The 14,569-nt window shown below is 33.3% G+C and overlaps 1 protein-coding gene across 1 annotated transcript in view; it reads left to right on the top strand.

Moving 5' to 3' along the window:
* Nucleotides 1-13,856, top strand: part of IL7 (interleukin 7) — a 46,501-nt gene extending 32,645 nt beyond the window's left edge. The window contains exons 3-5 of the mRNA XM_080801364.1: nucleotides 8,142-8,222; nucleotides 9,285-9,416; nucleotides 11,658-13,856. Of these exons, the coding sequence (XP_080657490.1) occupies nucleotides 8,142-8,222; nucleotides 9,285-9,416; nucleotides 11,658-11,777 (333 nt within the window). The 3' untranslated portion in view covers nucleotides 11,778-13,856. The remainder of the gene's footprint in view (nucleotides 1-8,141; nucleotides 8,223-9,284; nucleotides 9,417-11,657) is intronic.
* The last annotated feature ends 713 nt before the right edge of the window (nucleotides 13,857-14,569 follow it).

Consider the following 14,569-nt stretch of genomic DNA (forward strand, 5'->3'; position numbering starts at 1 on the left):
GTTATTAAAAAAAAAAAAAAAAAGAATGGTCCCAGAAAACAGGGGTGTGTGGTCACACTATGAATAAAATAAACTTCAGAAGTATTATCAAAGATAACAAAGAAAAATATTTTATTTCTTTTTTTTTTATTTTCTAAGTTTTTTATTTAAATTCCAGCCAGTTAACATACAGTGTAATATTAGTTTTAGTTGTAGAATTCAGTGATTCATCACTTACATATAATACCTGGTGCTAATCACAAGTGCCCCCCTTAATACTCACCACCTGTTTAACCCATCCTTGCCCACCTACTCTCCAGTAACCATCAGTTTATTCTCTATAGGTAAGAGTCTGTTTCCTGGTTTGCCTCTGTTTTTTCCCCATGTTTGTTTGTTTTGTTTCTTAAATTCCACATATGAATGAAATCATGTGGTATTTGTCTTTCACTGACTCATTTCACTTAGCATAATACTCTCTAGCTCTATTCACATTGTTGTAAATGGCAAGACTTCATTCTTTTCATGGCTGAGTAATATTTCTGTGTGTGTGTGTGTGTATGTGTGTGATACATATAAATCACATCTTCTTTATTTATTCAACAATCAGTGGTCATTTAGGCTCTCTCCATAATTTGGTTATTATTGATAATGTTGTATAAACATCAGGGTGCATATATCCCTTTAAGTCAGTATTTTTTTATCCTTTGGATAAATACCTAGTAGTACAATTGCTGGATCTTAGGGTAGTTCTTTGAGAAACCTCCATACTGTTTTCCAGAGTGGTTGCACCAGCTTGCATTCCTAGCAGCAGTGTAAGAGGGTTCCCCTCTCTTTGCATTCTCACCAACATCTGTTGTTTCCTGTATTTTATTTTAGCTATTCTGACTGGCGTGAGGTGATATCTTATTGCAGTTTTGATTTGCATTTCCCTGATGAAAAGTGTTGTTGAGCACCTTTTCATATGTCTGTTAGCCATCTCTATGTCTACAAAGAAGAATATTTTATTTTAATAAAAATTATTGTAAAGAAATCTTTACATACAATATATGGCAATACTAATGCAAAAATTCTTAGAAATAAGGTAAACTTCTCTTTCCCTTCTGTCTTGGAGAAAGACATATCTTCCTGTATCCTAAAAGTAACAATTTTAAAAATGCACTTGAGATTTTATTCCCCATGGCCTCCTCTTAAGACTCAATTTTTATTTAATTAGTTATCTATTCTTTTCCTTGAAACATTGGTTTCTCCACTGAAAAATTCCCATTATATAACAAATATTTCATTTAACTATTCCAAAAGAAAGTAGATACAGCATTACAGTTATGAAAAGGACTCTGGAGTTAGATAGCCTAGGCATAATTTTTAAACATTCACTAACTGTGCCTTTGGACAAATTACTCTGTCTCTTTATGCCTCCATTTTTTCCATTGAAATAAATTGTATATTATATCCCAGTGTAATAATGGAGTAATAATAGCAGTGAATTCAAAGGATCTTTCTGAGAATAGGAGAGAGAAGTAGTTAAGCTTTGTGTCTTTTACAGAAACACACATTCAATACTGTGATTCAAAGTATCACAGGAGTACTTGTTGATCTGTGGATCTTCAGTACCTAGAGCCACACCTGAATCTTCACGTTGGTTAGAAAATATTGTTAAATTTTCTTAAAGTCAATTATATCATCATTATTACTAAGATATGATTTTTCTCTACTTTTTCTATAAACTTTCTTAGTGTTGCCTCAGTGCAATTAAAATTTTTTCTTCCTCCTCCAGTCTACGGACTGTGCCTGAAAGTGCAACATTGTATCTATAGCATGTTTGTCTGCTAGTGCCTGCCATAGAGCCAAGTAAACTCTAAAAATTCCAGTGGGGATGGGGGTGAATATGGGTAAGTGTAGTCAAAAAGTACAAAATTCCCATTATAAAATTAGTAAGTCCTGAGAATGTTATGTAAAGCACAGTGACTATGGTTATTTAGTGCTATATTGTATATTTGAAAATTGCTAATAGAGTAGATCTTATAACTTCTCATCACAAGAAAAAAATTTTAACTGTATAGTGATGGATGTTACCTAGACTTATTGGGGTGATTATTTTGCAATATACACAAATGTGGAATCATTGTTGTATGCCTGAAACTAATGTTACATGCCAATTACATCTCAACTAAAAAGAAATGTCTGGGGCATCGATATGGGTAAGGCAGGAATCTATCGTTGGAATGTATGCTGAGCCACTTGATGCAACTTTGTGTGGCAAAAGAATGTTGTACTCCTATATTGGTATTCATCTTATCTAGATAAAAATCACTCTGGGTGGAAAGACCTCATTTAGAAACACCTAGATTCTTAATTAGTTACCATGGCTGCAAGGCTAATCATAGATGTAGTCATTAGATGATAACATATTAATCTTCTGTTGATTCCCTATCTATCTTAACAACCCTAAGAAACAAGCCTCTAAAAAGTTTACTTTGCAAACTTTGTTTTCAAAGAGATAGGTGTATGTGTGTGTCAATATAATATAACATGAATGTAATTATACTGTATACAGTGTTACTATATTATATATTACATACATTATATATTACATTATGTACATATATTAATATAGATAGTGCTACTATAATTACTCTAATCAGGGAAAATATGTATGTATATGTATGTGTTTTGAAGTTTTTATTTTAATGAAATCCAGATTATCAATTATTTCTTTCATGAATCATTCCTTTAGAATTTATTTAAAAAGTCATTACCACTGATGTTGAGCATCATTTCATAAGTCTTTTGGCCATTTGTATATCTTCTGTGAAAGAATGTCTCTTCATGTCTTCTGCCCATATTTTAACTAGATTATTCATTTTTGGAGTGTTGAGTTTGTAAGTTCTCTATACATTTTGGTATTAAGCCTTTATCAGGTTTGTCATTTGCAAATATCTCTTCACATTCCATAAGTTGCCTTTTAGTTTTGTTGATTATTTCCTTCACTGCACAAGAGGTTTTTATTTTGATGAAGTCCCTATAGTTTATTCTTGTTTTTGTTTCCCTTGCCTCCAGAGACATATCTATTAAGTTGTTACAGCCGATGTCAAAGAGGTTACTGCCTGTGTTCTCCTCTAGGGTTTTGATGGTTTCCTGTCTCAATTTTATGTCTTTCAATCATTTTAAATTTATTTTTGTGTATTTTGTAAGAAAGTGGTCCAGTTTCATTCGTTTGCATGTTGCTGTCCAGTCTTCCCAACACCATTTGGTCGTCAGGGAAATACAAATCAAAATCACAAAGTGAGATATCACTTCATACCTGTCAGAATAGCTAAAATCAACAACACAGGAAACAACAGGTGTTGGCAAGGATGCAAAGAAATGGGAACTCTTTTGCATTCTTGGTGAATACTTACTGGTTCAACCACTATGGAAAACAGTACGGAGATTCCTCAAAAAGTTAAAAATAGAGATACCCTATGACCCAGCAATTTCACTAGGTATTTACCCAGAGAATACAAAAAGACTAATTCAAAGGGATACATGCACCCCAATGCTTATAGAAACATTATCAGCAATAGCCAAATTATGAAAAGAACCCAAATATCTATTGGCTGAAAAATGGATAAAGAATATGTGGGGGGGGAGGGTGTACACATACACACACACACACACACACACACACACACACACACAAATACATAATGGAATATTACTCAGCCATAAAAGAAGAATGAAATTTTGCCATTTGCAACAATCTTGCCTTTTGAAAGTGGATCCTCTAGTCCTAGTCAAGCCTTAAGTGATTATAGACGTGGCCAACATCTTAACTATAGCCTCATGGAAGACACAGAGTTAGAAGAACCTAGTTAAGCACCTCCCAAATTCCCAACCCACAGAAACTATATAGTAATAAATGTTTGTTTTAAGCTATTAAGGTTTGTGATAATTTATTTTGTAGTAATAAATAATGAACAAACTGCTACCAGAGGCTTATTCTCCTCATGTTGAAACACATGAGTACAAGTAGGCAAATTCAGTTGTGCAAATACATCTCAAACCTCTGCTGTTGTCCAGTTTGCAAATGGCCACTATCTAAAGCACGGTCTTTTGGTCAAACTCAACATCAACAGTCATGGAAATATTTCTCCAAAGGAGGCTATAAGCCACTTAAAAGATATCAGGTTCAAATCTTTAGAAATTCATAGGGAAGAGGAGTCTTTACAGATGTTACTAAGTTAAGAATTTTGACACAAGATTATGTCTTATGCTTGGGCCAAATGGCCATCACAAGTGTCTTTATAAGAGAAAGCTAGGGGTGGGAATGCAAACTGGTGTAGCCACTCTGGAAAACAGTATGGAGGTTCTTCAAAAAAAGTCCCACTTTGCACTACTAGGTATTTACACAAAGGATATAAAGATACTGATTCGAAAGGATACATGCACCCTGATATTTATGGCAGCATTATCAACAATAGCCAAGGGTTCCAGGGTGGCTCAGTTGGTTGGGTGACTGCCTTTGCCTCAGGTCATGATCCTGGAGTCCCAGGATCAAGTCCTCCACTGGCTTCCTGCTCAGTGGGGAAATCTGCTTCTCCCTCTGACTCTCCCCCCTCTCATGCTCATTCTCTCGCTCTCAAATAAATAAATCTTAAAAAAATTTTAAAAATATGGCCAAATTATGGAAAGAGCCCCAATGTCCATTGACTGATAAATGGATAAAGAAGACACATACACACACAGGAATATTATTCAGCTATGAAAACAAATGAAATCTTGCCATTTGCAATGACGTGGATGGAGTTAGGGAGTATCATGCTAAGCAAAATAAGTCAGAGAAAGACAAATACCATATGATTTCACTCATACGTGGAATTTAAGAAACAAAACAAATGAACATAGAGGGAAAAAAAGTGGCAAACCAGGAAACAGACATTTAAGTTTAGTGAGCAAACTGATGTTTACCAAAGTGGAGGTGGGCAGGAGGGAGGGATGGGTTAAATGGGTATTATGCTGAGTGAAATAAGTCAATCAGAGAAAGACAACTATCATATGATTTCACTCTTTTGTGGAATTTAAGAAAAAAACAGGAGCATAGAGGAAGGGAGGGAAAAATAAAACAAGATGTAACCAGAGAGAGAGACAAACCAAAAAAGACTTAACCATAGGAAACAAACAGGGTTGCTGGAGGAGAGGTCGGTGGGGGGATGGGGTAACAGGGTGATGGGCATTAAGGAGGGCACATGATGTATATTGAGCATTGGATGTTATATACAACTGATGAATCACTGAACTCTCTCTGAAACTAGTAATACACTATATGTTAATTAATTGATTTTAAATTTAAAAATATATATAACCAGAAAATAAAAAACTATGCACTGATACTACCAAAATAAATGGTCAAATGAACATGTAAATAAGCAAACGAATACATAGATAAATGAAGAATTCAAATCAAAGATCAATTACCCATGAAAGCAGTAGAAAATGTCAAATTTTCTTCATAACACTCCCTAAGAAACTGAAGTAAAAAAAATCTAAAAAATAATACAGTGTGAGGAGAAGAGATAACAGAGAAAATGAAGGTGAGCTCTTTGGATTTAGGGAAAAAATAAAGAATAAAATGGAAACCATAAATAAGAGCCCTGTTAGAACAGGCACATGGAAGACATGGTGGAGAAAACCACAAAATATGAAATTTTAAAAAATCAAAGACAAAGATATAAAAAGAAAAGATGAAATAGAAAATCCATTGTAAACACAGTGTTTCTGAAGAAGATACCCTTACAAGTGTAATAGAAAAAATTCAAAGAAGAAAACTATACTGAAATGAAAGACATGTAAGTCTACAGATTGAAAGGACATTATGTATTTTTAGAACAATTTATGTAACACCATGTTTTATACTGGAAAATATTGCAGTTCACAGTCATTGTGATCCTGGCTTTTCTCTTTTGATTTTCCATATCCTTATTAAATATGATGAAATCTTCAAACATGTCATGATGCTTATAAGAAATTATTATTGGTAAAGTAAATCAAGTAAAGTGACTCAAGAGATGGATATCTAAGGTTCTCTCCAACTCTGTGATTCTATTAACCTTAGTCTGAGCCATCCTTCTCACCAGGCTTGAATAAAAACAGTTTCAGAAGCTAACTGTAATTGGCACTCATATATGCCTGCTAATGTATTCATGAGAAACACTGAAGCCAATAATTGTTACCCCTATAGGAGTCAATCTTTTAGTGTATAATAAATCTTTATATACTGTAGCAAACATTTGGCAAACAAATCAACTGGCATAATATTATCTTTCTTATGTCGTACATACATATAACAACATATGACTACATACACATGAGTCGTTTTTATTTTTTTTTTTAAATGAGTCGTTTTTAAACTCATGGAACAAGGGCTTAGCCAAGTGGTTTTTCATATATTCGTGTGCCATGCAATTTGTTAAAATGATCCAAGAAATGAGTGCTAATTCTGTGATGTATTTTTGTATAATATTTTTGGTAAATTGGAAAACATGCACATTTGTCTATCTTCTTTTTTTCCTAATGTTTCATATTTTTATTTAAATTTCAACTAGCATACAGTGTAATATTAGTAGCAGTTGTGGAATTTAGTGATTCATCACTTAATAAAACATCCAGTGCTTATCACAAGTGTATGATGTCTTAAGGCCCATCACCCATTTACCCCATTCCCTGCCCACCTCCCTCCATTAACCCTCAATTTATTCTCTGAAGTTAAGAGTCTCTCTTATTTTTTTTAATAATGGCACAGCAAAAATGAAATGCTCCATGTTTTATCAGAGAGAAATGTATATATGATTTATTGGGGTTTTTTTGAAGTTAAATGGAAATCCATAGGAAGACAATTTAATAGGAAAATGTTAATTCCTCACTACCTCTTCAGGAATGTGTATAATAGCAACATGAAGTTAGTTATAGGAAAATATATCCATTTGCACCTAAGATATTTGCAGTATGACTGGGGAGGTTGGTACTAACAAATATTTTGTTTACAAAGCATACTTTTATAAAGGTAAGAAGTGATAGAAAAGTGTCCAAGGGATGATGCAATATCTGCCCTTTATATCAAATGGCACAAGAAACTGGGACTGTGCTTTCTTAGTTTCTTTTACACCTCGGGCTTGGCAGGGACCGTGCACATTGACTGATAGTTAAGTGTTTAGTGGTTAAATGAATGTTCACACACTCATTCCTACAGTAAAGCAGATAGCAAATACAATTAAAGTCAGGATAAACCCAGAGACCATTCATACTTTTCACTGGTGACCAGAGTAACGCACACTTTTCTGAAAGGCAGGTGAAGACTAGAACCCCGTGACTAAAGCTTGCCATTACTCCACTTACCCTGTTTCTTTGGGGACAACATACAGGCTGTGATTGCTTGAAGTCCTTCTGGAAGCTCTGATAGCATAGAATTGCTAGTTTGCTTGACAAAACCAGTCTAATCCTGTGTATAAGAGAATCTGAATCCTTAGGAAATTCTTCCTAATACCTCAACTAAATTCCTGATTTGGGTAATCCCCACCTTCTACTACTACATTCCTTAGAAATGAAAAATTAACATGGATTGTCTGCCTTCCTACTCCTACATAACAATACACAGTCAATCCCATTGTCTCTTAGCGAAGTTCTATCTCAAGCATCCCGGACAAATTGGGTTATTGAAAATGCTGCAAAATAAATTTCAGCTTCACTCTCTCTGTCAAGAGGTTTTCTCTTATTCTTATGTAAATTCTTTTTGTTGCTGTTTTGTAGTGGCAGGAAATTGGACTGGAAAACCTCTTAAATGCATCTCAACTTTATGATTTCAGAATTTATTGTGCTTTGTCTACATAGTAAAACTTCTAAAATAGGCACTTCTATTTCCCCAATGAACCAGAATCTCACAGTGATTTCTGGGATTAAATTAGGGAGTCTGGGGAAGCTCTAAATATGTGAGGGTTTGTGTCTATACTGGTTTATTCTTTAACTGTAGAAAACTATTCTTTATGCCTAGTCAGCTGAGCCATACTGAAGTTATTTTCCTTAAAATGCACAAATTAAGAGCAAGTATTATAACATTGTTGTTTTTAAAATTGCTGCATATTAGAAAAGTCCCCAATTTAACCATACTATTATATAATTACTCTTTACAGGACACCATGATAAAAAATCGTACCAATTGCCTGAACAATGAACCTAAAGTTTTAAAAAAATATGCATGTGATGATAATAAGGTAATAATAATTTTTTGGGATTTATATGTCATTCAAACTTGATTTTATAGAAGCTTATATTATTTGTAAGTGTTAGATAATTATATTGATTATATTAATAACATAATCTTTTCGTTCTAACCAGATAATTCTCACTGACCTATTAAATTATACTATGGTCTTCTTTTATACTTTGATTTTACAAAAAATCCTATGTTTATTCAGTAAATATTTTTTTCTATTTTAGAATTTCAGTTTTCACTTTGGAAAATGCTAGAACTGCTGAATTCAAAGATACACTTATCCCTTATTTGTGACATTTTTGTGCAGGAAAATCCTTGTTAGAGTGACTGCTTGCACACACACACAAACATAAGTCATGGGAATAATTTACTTTTAGGCCTTTGAAATTTCTTCCTTCAATATTTGCTTATCTTCAAACAACTACTGCTTCTGGTTGGTGCAATACTACAATTTACAAACCTTAAAACGGAAGTTTGTATTAGTTCCTTCTACAGAAACTAGTATGATAGTCTTTTTTAAACTCACAGTAGCTGAGTTAACCTCATAGTATCACATTATATATTCATAAATTCTTTTTATTCTAATTTCTTACTTTAAATATTTGAAAGGCTTGAGGTGAAAATGGACCTTTTTTTTCTACTTGCCAGCTATTCATCCATAGCTCAACAGGTACAAAAATAAAAAGAAGAGAAACCACATACCTTCCATTATTGTTGTCTCCCGAAGCCCTCTCCTTTGGTTGACTCATTTGATGGAATAATGCTGTTATAGGTTCATCCATAAGTGATAAGATCATAAATTTATATTATAAAGAAAGGAGACTTCAAAAAGTCAAATAATCATTAAGCCAAATTCTAGGCACTCCAGATTGTCACTTAGGAGCTAAACAGTTTTAATCTAGTTACTTGTCAGTCATGTGATTAACTGGAATAGAAATCTGGGGCGGAGGTGGGGCATTATTTGGCAATACCTCTCTGGCTTTAGGCTCCTTATAAAAGCTTATCATTTTTTAATATTTTGTTTGAACCACAACCCTTCTGATTTTTTTTTCTGTAATAGGAAGGTATATTTTTATATCGCGCTGCTCACAAGTTGAAGCAGTTTGTGAAAGTGAATGACAGTGAGGATTTCAATCTCCACTTATTAAGAGTTTCACAGGGCACATTACAATTGTTGAATTGTACCCCCAAGGTAAGTTGTTTACTTTGAACAAAAATATCAACTAGTCCTGTGATAGGATACTATAATTCTTTGGTGATCATATCTGGTATCATAGAATTCTAACTGCTTATTATCACTTAAAGTTGAAATATATTTTACTCAACTCTAGAAGAGGAAAGTCTTAACTTGGAAAGCACCTATTCTTTGCTAGGGCAAATAGTTTATGGAAGTGGAGTAGAAATAAGGAAGTGCATACATCATTGCTGTAATAATGTTGGTAGAGGTTAATGTCATAACTTGGGTGGGAATGGTGAATTTTTACCTCTAAAATGGTGAATTTTTACCTCTAAAATGGTGAATTTTACCTCTAAATGGTGAATTTTTACCTCTAAAGCTCATTAATAATTTTAGTCCATATATGTACACATTTATAAGAACCCATAGCCAATAAAACAGATAATCAAAAGCATTTAACAAATATCTTTATATGTTAAAACTTCACATGTTAAAAAATAAATATATATATAATATATATATAATATATATATGTCCAATATTTTTTTTGCTTCAATAATTTTGTTAAGTATAGGGCTAATTTTCCCTACTTGTCTTCTAGTGGTTATGAAATATAAGCAATAAAACAAAATTTGGAAGACACAATCTTAATACTAGGCCACAGTTTCTTTATCTGCAAAATGGAGAAAAATATAATATCTACATTACAGGATGGTGGCAGGGTTAATTAATTGGCATAATTCATGTAAAGTGCTTAGTACCAGAAAGGTTTCAATAAATGATATATTATTATTACCACTACCCCCCTCTTCAGAAATTTTTACCAATGGCCACAAAAGCCAAAAGCTTTCTTATGATTTCTTAAAAAGAAATTTTTAACATTTTCATAACATAAAAGGGTTCCTGTGTGTTCTTGTTTTTTAATACCTATAGTTGTCCACAGGTAAGATGGTAAGATTATCCTTGAGCCTTATTGACAGCAATGAAAATAAAGATGATAGAATGTGAACCACTTCATTTATCATTACATTATCTACTTGATGCAAGCCAGTCTCCTCTTTGTGTCCTGGATTCGCCAAGTTTATTTCCAGTTTTGCCCCCTTACTTATGTTAGTCTTCTATGTGGAATTTCTGATCTCTTTTCTATAAATCTATAAGGGAAGAATCTCTAAATTTTACACCTGAAACCAATTTTACCATACATGTTAACTTGAATTTAAATAAAAACTTGAAATAAACAAATTTTAAAATAAACATCCTAAATTGTTAAAAAGAGAAAGGAAAAAGAAAACTAACCTGTCTTGCTTTTTCCTTTTTCCTGATATTCTATTTCTAAATGAAATTATCCTTCCATACTATCAAAACTGAAGATTCTCAAATAGATTAGATGAATTTGACAGCAATTTAAAATTTAGCTGTGAAAATAAAACAAAACAAAATAAAATAAAATTTAGCAGACATTAATGAAAGGAGCAATAGAGAATTAATATTCAATATTATAAAAGTGACTTTGTTTTTAAGGAAGGAATAGAGCTACCTTCCCAGGGTGACATCCAACCCACTAAAAACCTGGTGAGAATGATTATATAATTTTCTTTCTCCATCAGCTTCTTATTCAACTTAATTCCTTTATGTTTCCCTTTGAATTTTGTTTTCCCTTTCTATGGTTCATTTTGAAAATAATCATTATATTGTTAATAAAAGGAGATGGGATGTACCCCTTAGAAATTGGATTCCTTTAAGCTACAGTTTTTAAAGCCACTGCTTAATTTTTTTTTTTTAGAGTTTTATTTATTTATTTGAGAGAGAGAGAGTGTGTGGGCGTAGGAGGTGGAGGAGAGAATCTTAAGCAGCTCCACATGCAGTGCCTGAGCCCTATGCAGGGCTCCATCTCCCATCCCTCAGATCATGACCTGAGCCAAAATCAAGAGTTAGACGCTTAACCAACTGAGCCACCCAGGTGCCCATTAAAGCCACTACTTTAAAAATAAAAGAGGCTAGGGAAGATATCAGAGCACCATTTTTAAAAATAAAGCAACAAAATGAGAACATCAATAGTTAATAGGCAAAAGACATGAGCAAACCACTTCCATAGGAGCACATAAACTAGAAAACAAGTGTATGAAGAAAATAGCCATCCTGGTTAGTTAACAAACCTTCAGCATAACCTAACATGATAGAATTTAAAGTTTGAACACTTGAAAATGTGTATTTTTTCAATGTAAATTTAAAATTTGTTTTAATATATTTTTCTAGGAAGACAATAAATCTGTAAAGGAACAGAGAAAACAGAAGAGCTTGTGTTCCCTAGGGATACTACTACAAAAGATAAAAACTTGTTGGAATAAAATTTTGAGGGGCTCTAAAGAACATTGAAAAATATGGAGTGGCAATATAAAGACATATGAACTTCACTTGTATCCTTCAAGAATATATTTGCTCATATGGGGGGTAGAGTACCCTAGAAGTTACAGAATGCATCCTGGTAAAAGTGGATTAGAGCAATTGAGAAATTCATACCGTAGTACTAGAAGATGGATGTAAACAGTGCAAACCAAATGCTGCAATCGACAAACCTTCATATGTTGTTGGACATATATCAATCAGTATTAATTTTGTGATTTTTGTAAGACAATCCAAGTAAGGTATTAAAGGCAATAAAATACTTTTTAAAACTGTTTTAAAATTTCAGAAGAAGACATGTAAAATCTGTGAAGTATATGAAGGTTGCAGGAATTAAAAATTAACATTGTTTTATTATCCAAATAATTTTATGCACCAGCATGCTACAAGGAGAGTGGAAATTGTTGTCTTCTGTGCTGGAAATGTTTCAGAGTTAACAAATATGGGTAATGCCAATGAGAGTAAGGGTTAAAGAAGCAGTATGAAGGAGTCCAAGATACTTTAGTGAGATTAAGACATGTAATTAAACTTGAATGCATAAGACAGTGCCTTCATTAATGGTATAGCAAATGTTTTAAGATGACCATGAAGAATGATTTCACAAAATAGAAAGTCACCTGTTCTAAGGATGCCAAACCATAATACTGAGTTACTTTTGTCATTTATGTGTAATAAAAATTTTCTAAATGAGTTTGCAATTTGGGAAGTATATTTTTAACAGAATAATATATGTTGACCTTTTAATTAATGGAATGTATATTTAATTTTGACACTATATCTGTATTATATAAAAATATTTTCATACAGTATTACAAACAAATTGCTGGCTTTGGATAACATTTCTCCTTTGATAATAAATGACCTATGTAATAACACTGTCAGATTTACTTCATGAATTTTGAAGAATTTTTAAGACAAGATTTTTAATACTGTATTACTATTTGATCTCTGTCATTGAATATGTGACTTTAAACCTTATTACTCAGAATGTACATGAGACCAAAACTATATAAGAACAGGAACATTACTTTCTATGTTAAATGTTAATCTTTTAAAAGAGACTTTTGTATATACCAGATCCAGTTTAGAAGGTCTGTCAATGGTCCTCACTTACTTATAAAGGGAAATGAAAACCCTAGTGGAGACAGGTCAGAGTCCTACCACAGTCACCAGTCGGCTCAACTCACATCCTTCCTGCTCTTGTACACCTCCATCAGCCCCTAATTAAGTGCTGACTGGCTTGATTTGAGCTTCAGGTGATGCTCAGGTGTCGCCCTCACTGTGTGGTGGTAAAGACCAACCTCTCAGTTTGTGTGGACATCTCACTCTTCCTAACCCCTATGCCCTTCACCCTCACGGGTTCAGATAGCTGTGTAGAATTGTGTAGAAAGTTGTATGGAATTCACAGGTTCTCCATTCACAAGGCTTTGAATCAAGTATGTTTTCTGTTTGGTTTTCATATTAACTCCAGAAAAGGGAGCTGATGAATATTTTTAGCAGCAGACAATTCCTCACCAAACCTTGTCTTCAGAGGGACTTTTCCAAGTAACTGTGCTTCCTTCTACCATAAAACATGGTCAGCTGCGTGATACACCCCCACCCTGATGAACTGGCACTGTTGGTAAACCATTAGCTATAGAAATGAGGGAACTTCACGTTTCTAAAGGTAAACTCTTAAAACTGTCCTTGAAAGTGTTTCCTTAAAGGCTGTCTAAAACATCCCTAACAAGTGTTGAAAAAACATTCTGAGATTGTGGTAAAATAAGGAACAATATTTTTAAATGCTTGCTGAAGGTTATCAAAATTGTCTTCCTTGATTTTCATTTGTTTATGATAGATCTGAATTTTAGAGAAAATTTACACTCAAAACAGCATTCAGCATACATGGTTGTGTCAAATACTTGGGGGAAAAATACCCATGCATTCGTGTTTGTATTTGCCTTCTTTGTTTCGTACCCACTAGGCAAGGTAAGTAGAGACAGGCAGGCTAATTAATAATGAACTTGGATATTATAGTTTTATTATTTCTACTCCCCAATTAAAGACTTGTTTTATTTCAATGGATGTTTTCTTTCAAATATGTATGTGGAGGCTTTCAATCAGCATTTTCTAAAGTTTGTTCCAAGAAACCCTAATCCTCAACAATGCTACAAAAAAATAAGACAATGAGACAAAGAGGATGAAGAAAAAGGAGGAGGAATGATGAGAAGAAATGAAAAAAGGAAAAACAAAAAGAGGGAGGATTCTGTGTTCTCAGGTCAGATAAATTTCTTTTGGAGAGTCACAATTTATACAAGTATATTATTAAAGGCTGTGTAAGCTCATACAGCTTTTTTTTTTTTTTTTTAGTTTTAACACTAACATAACATTTTCAAAATTTGACTAGAGAATGCTAGTTTTATGTAAAAACCATTACCTAAATGTACTTCAGGGAATATTGAATTATACAAAGGGACTCAGTTAAAGGTCTTTTAAAATAGGCTTTCAAGGAATCTGTTGAAGGAAATACTCCTTTCAGGATTAAGATAGTTCTATTAAAATTAGAAAAAGTTTCTTTGCCTTACCTCATACTTCCATTGACGGCCAGCTTACAAAGGATATTTCAACAAATCTACTGAAAATACTTCTCCAGAAACTCCAAGTCAGATAGTCTTTATGGTACTCTATCCATGCAATCTTCGTCTTTAGTTATTATGTTCTCAGTGCTTAGAAAGTTCTTCCATATTCTTTCCAGATCCTGCTCAAACTTCAAGGGCATCTCAGTT

This window comes from Martes martes (genome assembly GCF_963455335.1).
Source record: "Martes martes genome assembly, chromosome: 4".
Taxonomy (NCBI): domain Eukaryota; kingdom Metazoa; phylum Chordata; class Mammalia; order Carnivora; family Mustelidae; genus Martes; species Martes martes.